Source organism: Ascidiella aspersa, chromosome 1, assembly GCF_963924565.1.
Source record: "Ascidiella aspersa chromosome 1, kaAscAspe10.2, whole genome shotgun sequence".
NCBI classification, from domain to species: domain Eukaryota; kingdom Metazoa; phylum Chordata; class Ascidiacea; order Phlebobranchia; family Ascidiidae; genus Ascidiella; species Ascidiella aspersa.
Genome location: NC_139447.1, coordinates 35,186,711 through 35,195,696, shown reverse-complemented (window position 1 = coordinate 35,195,696; position 8,986 = coordinate 35,186,711). Strand labels below are relative to the sequence as shown.

The window sequence follows — 8,986 nt, the reverse complement described above, 5'->3', positions numbered from 1 at the left end:
GAGTGGGGATCAGTACTAGCCCGGAATAGATTTTATGTGTATTGGCAAGAGGATGAGTGCTGATTTTAACCCTAAAAAATATATATATATATTACAAAACTGTAATATTTATCATAAAAAGAATTAATAAAATGCCTCTTTTGTGCTAATATATTTCAAGATGCCTTAACTATTTTATCTAAGGTTTAAAACTCACCATTGTTGCTGAAATGAATTGTTTTTGACGTCGGTTATGTTTTTTTGAGATTTCGTTCATTCAAAACACTTGAAAATCATTTGTTCTAAGACTGGGACAAGTTTTAAGACTAAGTAATCCTCACCCTAATGTTTATTCAAATTTTGGAATATGTAAAAAAAACAATAATATAATTTATGATTAGATTGTGGTACTGTCATGGAACCAGGCATAGAAAAATATGAGGAGTCGTGTTTCCCAGTAAAATCCCTTGACTCATTCATTTCCCTTGTTGAGTGTCACTTGGAAAGAAACGCTGAACCGAATCTTGCATTTCTGTCCATTTTATTTGGTTACTTGGAGCACGAACTTACAGTTAGCAGGGTGGTTACAACCGAGCACAATTCTGAAACTGACACCGACAAAAAATTGGCTGCCGCTTCACTTGAAAAACAATGTGAGAACAGTGAGTTTCCAATTTTGGAGCTGAAAGTTGTAAAGGGCTTGTACGAACAGTTTGCATTGTTGCTCAAAGCCAATGTTGACAAAAGTAATGCAGAGTTTACCACGGAAGACGGTCATGCCACAAGTTATGTTTGCAAGTTTGTCAGCAATCTCATTTGGAATGGTCTCCTGCGATCCTATCATAAAGACAAGCCACATATACAATCAATCTTCAGCTATTTTACTGGTATTTAACACTATGTTTGACTTGATTTGTAATATTTTACATGCTCTGTTTAATTTATAACTGACAATTGTATTTCACTTTTGATTTTACACTTACTTTTTTACTATCATTTATATATATATTTACATGTATGCATTGTATAACTAATCTATTTTATAAAAACAAGTAATTGTTTCTAAATCTTTAAAATTAATTGTGTTTAAGGTTTTATTAAAAAATATACAAATATTTTTTTAATAAATCAATTTTCTCAGAGTCTTGTGTTTTGTAGGCCGTCAACTTGATTGCTTTGGGCTTGCCATGACAGTGGTGGCAGCTTGTCAGTTACTCGACTATAAAGACGTAAATTTGGTCATGAGTGGCGATCACGCTTGGGTCGCATATGGCGAAGAACCAAAGGTAAAAAAATTGTTTGTGTAAAAGCATTTTGATTAAAAATTTGGATTTAAAAATTTAAGATAACCTATTTATGTTGAAATATGACTTAAGCTTTATTTATCGATTTTTTGCTTAGTACTTAATGCTGGCAAGAAATGTGAAAAATTATTGTCTTTTATTTGTGTAAAAGCCTTTTGATGGAAAATTTGGTTTTGAAGATCTAAGATATTTTTTTTTATGTCAAAATGGGCAAGCTTTATTTATTGATTCTTTGTTTTGTACTCGATACTGGCCAAGAAACAAAACATTGTCTCAATATTTTTTTAGCTGATGGTAGAAGTCACTTGGCATGGTAAAGGTCATGAAGACAAGCGTGGATTTCTAATCGATGAAACTTGCACTCATAAGGTTTTTCATCGATAATAAACTTGAATAGTAGAACCTGCTTAAAACTTAACAACAATCATTGTAACTAAAATAGACCGATATATTGATTTACCAATAATATCGGCCGACATATGGGTTCTGCTGATATATCGGTATCGTCGGTAAATGTAGGTTCGATAATTTTGCCGATATTTTAGTATGATTATATAATATAATTTTTCCTGTACAACAAACAACTTACCCATTTTTTTATCAAAAAAATTTGAGTTTTAGCATCGTGCCAGGTTAATATGAAAAACAATAGTTTAATAATTAATAAAGGTATATAAACTAAAACGTTATTAGGATTTTATTTTCAATTTGTTAAATTTTTGAACATTTTCCAGGTATATAAAAAATCGGTATCGGGTATCGGTTGACAAAATTGATATCGGCCGATCTTTAATTGTACTTTAAAAAAGGCACAAAAAAGATTGCTTTATGGGTATTGTTTTCAGAGTTGGATTTATCATGGAGGAAAACCTGTTGCTTGTAACAGATGGATGGAATTCGTTGCCATTTTGATATCGCTAAATTCGTCGATCGACCTTCATACAGACAGCAGTGAACTACAACTTATTCAACAGAGGCTGTTGTACAAGATGTACAAGGAAGGACACATGGACAGGTTGGAACTTGTAGAGAACTTTTGCTTTTAGAAACTCACCATTGAAATTGTTGTAACACAATTTGCTCTTTTATATTTGGGTTCGTTTGAAATGGATTGAATTTTTACCTCCTGTATAAATTTAAAGTTAAAGTTTAATTTAAAAATATTATGTTTTGTGAAAACTTTCCAATCTTACTATTTTCAAGTTATAATATAAAAGTCTTTCTCAAAAAATTATATGGGCCGAAAATTTATTTTCGGGACATATCTTGTTTTTGCCGTTATTCTTTTTTGGTTTCCTATGGTTTCCTATGGTTTCCTATGGTTTCCTATGGTTTGTTTCAGACCGACTTTTGTCCGAAGCTTTATAGAAAAAGTAGACATCGTAGAACCTTCAAATTTTCAGACATGGCGTAGAGTGGTATGTAGGTGCTTTGTAAAAGTTTATGAGGCTGCACTCCCAGGGGCCTTTGCTTGGGGGGTAAAAACCTGAAATATTGCGTTTTAGCACTTTGTAGCTAACGACAGCCATCTAGCAGCAGAAAAACTTTCATACAGAATTTGTTCATATTCGCTTGCTTTGTCCAGCTCGCGTCGCGACGAGGCGGCTGCTGGCATCCCTGCTGCGCCCTATTGTCCCGCGCGTGCAACATTTGTGTTAGAAGTGGCTTGCCTAGTAAAACTATGCACATGCGACTTGCCTTTCATAAAGAGGCCTCTCTAAGTAAAAAAACCTATTGCTCTTACAACACAAAATATTTTACCATCGCAAATTTAAATGCAAATCCTACAGGCAGTGTACACATCTCTGTTAGCACATGTTGTAATTGTTGCACCATTCAAACATATCAACACCAGGTCTAGGCAAATATAATTATACAAGGGCCGCAACAACAAAAAGCTTAAGTTTAACGCATTCTTAACGACGACGTTACAAAGCTACGTCATAACATGGCGTCATAAATAAATAAATCTTGCGTTTATTGGATTTAAATTGGCAAAACTTTCAATATAAAACGTGGCTTATTAGGCACATAAACGTGTTTGCATATTGCTCAAAACTACAGATTTAAACTCTGTTTCAACAGTGATTGCTCAGACCAAGGCATGGTAAAAATTTACACAGTAAAAGTTGGAAAAAGTATAGCAAACCATAGACGTTAAATCATTTAGAGAGAATGAAAATATTGACTTTTTAAACATGCTATATAGCTGACCAAAATGTAATAACATGGCCGTAAGCATTATCTACGTAAATTTTTATTGATCAAGTGTATGTTTCGATCATTTGCCAAAATCTACGCCATATTTGAACCCACTTCGCTTCAAAGCCATAAGTTATTATATTATTATACACAACTTATAATTGTGTGTAGATATGTTGGATTGGAGTAACATACAGAACAGGTGCAAATAGCAAATATTCTCCAAATACGATGTTTCCAATATTCTCCAAATCGTATTTCATCGTATTGTCGCGGTAATACACAAAGAGGTAAGGCCGTGAATAAAGTTTCAGCCAGCGTACAATTAACGGAGGGAAGCATTGCGAGTAGAGATGTTCAAAGCAGAATATCGGCGACACATTTATAATGCTTGCTTTAAATGCAGCGTCAGCATTTTTTCGGGCGACCAATTACTTTGCGATAAGCTTCGCCTAATAATCAAGTGTCCGCTGCAAATTTAAATGCGAAATCTTAAGGCAGTGTACGCCTCTCTGTTAGCACCTGTTGTGCATGTTGCTCCAACCAACCTACCAACATCAGGCCTAAACAACTAGCAAAACTTTCGATTTAATAGTTTGCGTATTGAGAACATAATAGTGTGTTTCATATTGTTTAAAACTACAGATTTAAAGTCTGTTTTAACAGTGATTGCTCGGACCAAGCCATGGTAAAAATTTACCAGGTAAAAGTTTGCAAAAGTATATCAAACCATAGGCGTTAAACCATTTTAAGTCTTTGGGAGAATGATAATATTTGTTTTTCAAACACGTAAGCTGGCCAAAATGTAATAAAATGGCCATACACACTATCTACGTAAATTCTATTTATCAAATATATGTTTCGATCATTTCCCAAAATCTACGCCATATTTGAATCCCTTTCGCATCAAAGGCTTAAGTGGGGAATTTTTCGGCCCATATCTGTTTTTGCTTGCAGAAACAAGTTAAGGAAAATGAAAAACAAAATATATAATATAAAATACACAATACAAAATATTAAAAAAAAAAAAGTATTAAATAAAAAAAAAATGAAAATAAAAATAAAACATAAAAAATGAAAAATTAAAACAAAAATCAAAAAAAACTAAATAAAAAAAAAAAATAATAAAAATAAAAACATTAAAAAATAAAAATATTGAAAAATAAAAACAAATAATTAAGTGAATCAAAAATCTTAAAAAAAAATTGAAAAAAAAAAAAATTAAAAATTAAAAAAAAATAACACTAAACCTTGAAAGTATACCCCCTGACAAAATAAACAACAACCGCACCCCCGTCTAGTTAATTTTGTTTTTGTCTATTGTTTTCAAAAATAAATGTATTCTATCTGATATTTGATATTTATTTAACAAATGCCAATATGCGTAAAACTTTCGTGATAAAAACATGAAAAGTTTGAAAAACCCTGGCCTGGTAATAGCTTAGCAAGTGTTTAGCTTTTAATTGTCGTTATTAATAATACTATGATATTATAGATTTTTGCCTTAGATATTGCTGCTTTGTAGGTCTTATTGTGCTTACAATTAGAGCTTTAAGCGGATTGTATTGTTTTTACACCAAAGGCCCATTTTGTGCACTAAATTGTCTGGCAGGAAAACGCAACATTTCGATTGACATATTTATTCAGGTATCCGATGGCGCTTGGCACATTTGCCGAGCTCCAAGAGGGGAATACCCTTCCAGGATGTGAAGATATACTTGCGATTGACCTGCATCTGAAGGCGGTGGATATTGTGCAAACCCTTTACGGCGACTTGCACGTTTTCCCTTACTGCAGCAAGGGCCACTTCCACATGCGAAATGGCCAGTATAAGCAAGCCATGGAGGCTTGGGCAAAAGCGGCGCAAGTTATGTCAAAGTAAGTGTAATATTTATTTAATAGTACTCCGAAAGTAACCAGCCTTGTTGATAGTCGATGAAAGATACACACAAATATGTGTTTAAGAACTGTGATCTTAGCCTTTTGAAGCTGCTTTGACCAACTCTTACGGCTTTCGTATCATTGGTACACCAAGAAAGCCATCGCAGAGTTAACGAATCTGTCAATTAATTATACAATCAGGACAGGCTAGAAAAACTAGCCAGTGAGGTTCGAACTTTAGTGAGGTTCGAACTCACGACCTCCAGCCATTGAGCTACAAAGGCACAAAGGGGAGCAAGTCGGTAAACTACCATACGCCAATGCTTGCCACATTATGTTAGTACAACATTAAAAATGCCTAGTCAACAAAAAAAGTCTTTGTAAAGTTACATAACTGCCATATTATCAGAAAATGCTGTAAAAGCAATTAAGATTATAACTTTTAAAACAAGACATATAGCCCACATGGAACTACTCAATCGTTTGGGAAAGGATGGTAAACATATGTATTTTACTATTGTATCTTCAAAGGTACAACTATGGCAAAGACGATGAGGAAATTTACAAGGAGATGATTGACATCGCCAACGACCTTATTCCCAACTGCCTTAAAGAAGAAGCCAAACTGTCTGAAGATGCACAATGTTATCAGGACCTAATAAGGTTTGTTTACCTAAGTGAAATGCAATGTTGATTGTATACCGACGTGATTTAAGCAATAATTTTACCCTAAATATTCCCTGCAAATATGATTTTTGAATTTTGAATTAAAAAAAAACGAATTAACGATTTTGAAAGATTTGTAATTTATCAATAACTTTCGTTGTGTAATATCTCCGCCAGTTATTGAGGCAGAAGTTATTAAGACTCGTTCAAAAATTCATAAACGTTAAAAATTTCTAATTGGACTAAAAAGCAAAACATAGTATGCTATGACTTTCGTTTTAGATTCTACGATGGAGTCTGCTTATGGGAGGAGGACAGCTCTACTCCTATCCTCCACTCCTGGTGGGCTCGCTTCTTCGCTCTATCGGTCGGAAGATTCACTCCGGAGGTGCGGGAGTCCTTTCGCGGTCCGGAGGACTCCAACGCGTCCAAGATCGCTCCTCAGGAAGAAGTGGTGCGAAGATCAAGCCGTTCGCTCGGCTCGCCGTCGGTTCGCCGCGATTCGGACGAGCTCGCACCCGCGAAAGCCGATTCGCGCGCTTTCGCGTCTCCGAAGTCATCTACGAGCGAAGAGTCGCTGAAATCGCCGAAAAGCGAGCCAGAATCGCTACTTGGGCTTCGCAGTCACAAAATGAAGGCGCTGAAGGCGATTTTGACGAGCGGAAAAAAGTTGAACACGCAAGCTGTTGGACTTTTGCTGACCGCTCAGTCACAAGTTCACTTTGTGAAGCGTCGCTCCAACGTCGGAGATTACGCAATCGAGTACGCGGGTGGCGCCACCAAGCGGACCAAAACGGCAGAAGCTGGCAAGTCGGCTGGCTGAAGTTTCTAGAATGTAGAGGAAACGTTTTGCGACTTGTTTTTCGACGGTTTAAGAATATAGGATCGTCTAGCGCGAAGAAGGATTGAATCTACACAAGTCAACTGGCTGGCATTTTCAACATATAGGAAAAAGCTTTGCTACTTGTCTTTTCGACAGAACAGTTGCCTGGCCCTAGAAGCCTGGTAAAAGTTTTAGAGAATAAAGCCTTGGAACAACCCTCGTCTAACAAGTGAATTAATCGAGAAAGGCTCGCGAGCACTTGAATGGCACAAGTACTTGGACTGAACAAATCGAAAGTCGTCGGATACCAATTTGCTTTTGTATATGGCCGTATTTGTCCTAATTCTAAATAGAGAAATCAGGTGGCACTGTATAAAGACAAATTGTATTTGATTCTCGACAAGCTTTCGCACAACCGTGCTTCATCAGGTCAAAGTATAAATGAAAACAATAAATTGTTTTACTTTGACCTGATGAAGCACGGTTGTGCGAAAGCTTGTCGAGAATCAAATACAATTTGTCTTTATACAGTGCCACCTGATTTCTCAATTTGCTTTTGTTGTTGTTTTTTTCGATATTTTGTGCTTCGCGGGCTAAAGTAGATGTTTAATTCAGGGATGTCCGATAATATCGTATCGGTGCCGACACCCGATACCGAGTGGTAGTGGTGCCGGTACTCGTCCGATATTAGGTCGATATCTGTGACGATCCGATACTCAATTAATAAGGCATTTTATCAATGATTTGCATACAGTGCATTAATTTCTACATTGAAAGGTAAATTTATTACTAAACATGTTAAACTCTAGAATAATTTTTGGCCGAATAACCTAAAAAAAATTTGATTGTTTGAAACAGTGGGTATAGTAAATATAATATTTTTTTCACCAGAACGTCACTAAGGTTTAAACAGTTACTTTTTTTACTTTTGTAATATTTTGTATGTTATATATCCGCAAGTTTCTTTTAATTTTCGCCAATTCTAATTTCTTTTCTGAGCCTTCCCTTTTTCGTGGTTTAGAAGTCGTTGAAATTGCGTAAAAAAACAGAAGTTTCGGTCAAACCTGTGATCAGATGTTTAGATTTGAAAGTGCACTAGAAGCATGAGAAATTATTTCGAATAATTTTATATTTTTCGCACGTCGAAACAGTGTAGATTGAAGATGTCGTTTTTTAAACGGGTTTAATATAAAAAATCCTTTTATCAAAATAATTTTTGGTCCTCAATAATAAAGCTCTTTCCATTTTAGAAATTTAAAATAATTGAAGCAAATAAACTAAAAAAATACATTGAAAAGACTGGACTACTAGAGTCTGTACGTTTCGTTAACTATAATAATTTAGAAAATAAAATAAATACTTTCAAGGATTTTTGACTGCTTTTTTAACGTTTATGGATATTGAACATTTAAAAAAAACTTATGTTGAACTTTATAGTTATATGGACCAAAAAAACATTGTTTTAGGAACATATTTTGTTTTAAAACTGACACATAGATTACTGGTTTTATTAGGTTTTAAGGAAATTGGGAGAAACATTATTTACAAAATAATTGTAAAATTATAGTCAATACTTTTGGGGGAACCTGTAGTCTTTACGTATTTCGATATAAACCTTTTTTGAAATTAATAATATTTATTCTTAAGAAATTGATCGGACTTCTTATTTAAGAACGTCCTCAACTTGGTTTCAGCCAGATTTTGTGAGCAAAAAAATTTAAATACAATTTTGACATTTATTCTTATATGTTCTTATACCTAAAACGCTTTTATTTTAGCTTATTTTTATCGATAAATTTAATTGCATCATATTTTGTTTTCATATTATAAAACATAAAACTCTCTCGTGCATCAGCTATTCGTTCGATAAGATTCAAACCACGAGGGTTTTGTTTCAACATATTTTTAGGCGTTTTTAAATGGTGGCAGAGCTGTTAAGCAAAATAGCTAATAAGGAAACAACATAAATTTTGATCGCCGAATTTTCAACGGTGCCTCCTCAGTGTTAAAAAATATTTCGAGTTGGTCAGAAAAGAGGGCCCGGTTATCAAAACATTTTTCTCTCAAGTATCATCTTATGTCTCTCTATAAATGTTTGTAGGTATGCGAACTGTTTACAAAATAAGAATCA

The 8,986-nt window shown here is 34.5% G+C and overlaps 1 protein-coding gene across 1 annotated transcript; it reads left to right on the top strand.

Annotated features, from left to right (window-relative positions):
- The first annotated feature begins 394 nt into the window (after positions 1-394).
- LOC146170253 (menin-like) lies at positions 395-7,219 on the top strand. The gene is made up of 7 exons (XM_083388783.1): positions 395-866; positions 1,138-1,265; positions 1,572-1,652; positions 2,129-2,298; positions 5,133-5,363; positions 5,898-6,029; positions 6,315-7,219. The coding sequence occupies exons 1-7, from the start codon at positions 395-397 to the stop codon at positions 6,853-6,855; spliced, it is 1,755 nt and encodes a 584-aa protein (XP_083244909.1). The 3' UTR covers positions 6,856-7,219.
- The last annotated feature ends 1,767 nt before the right edge of the window (positions 7,220-8,986 follow it).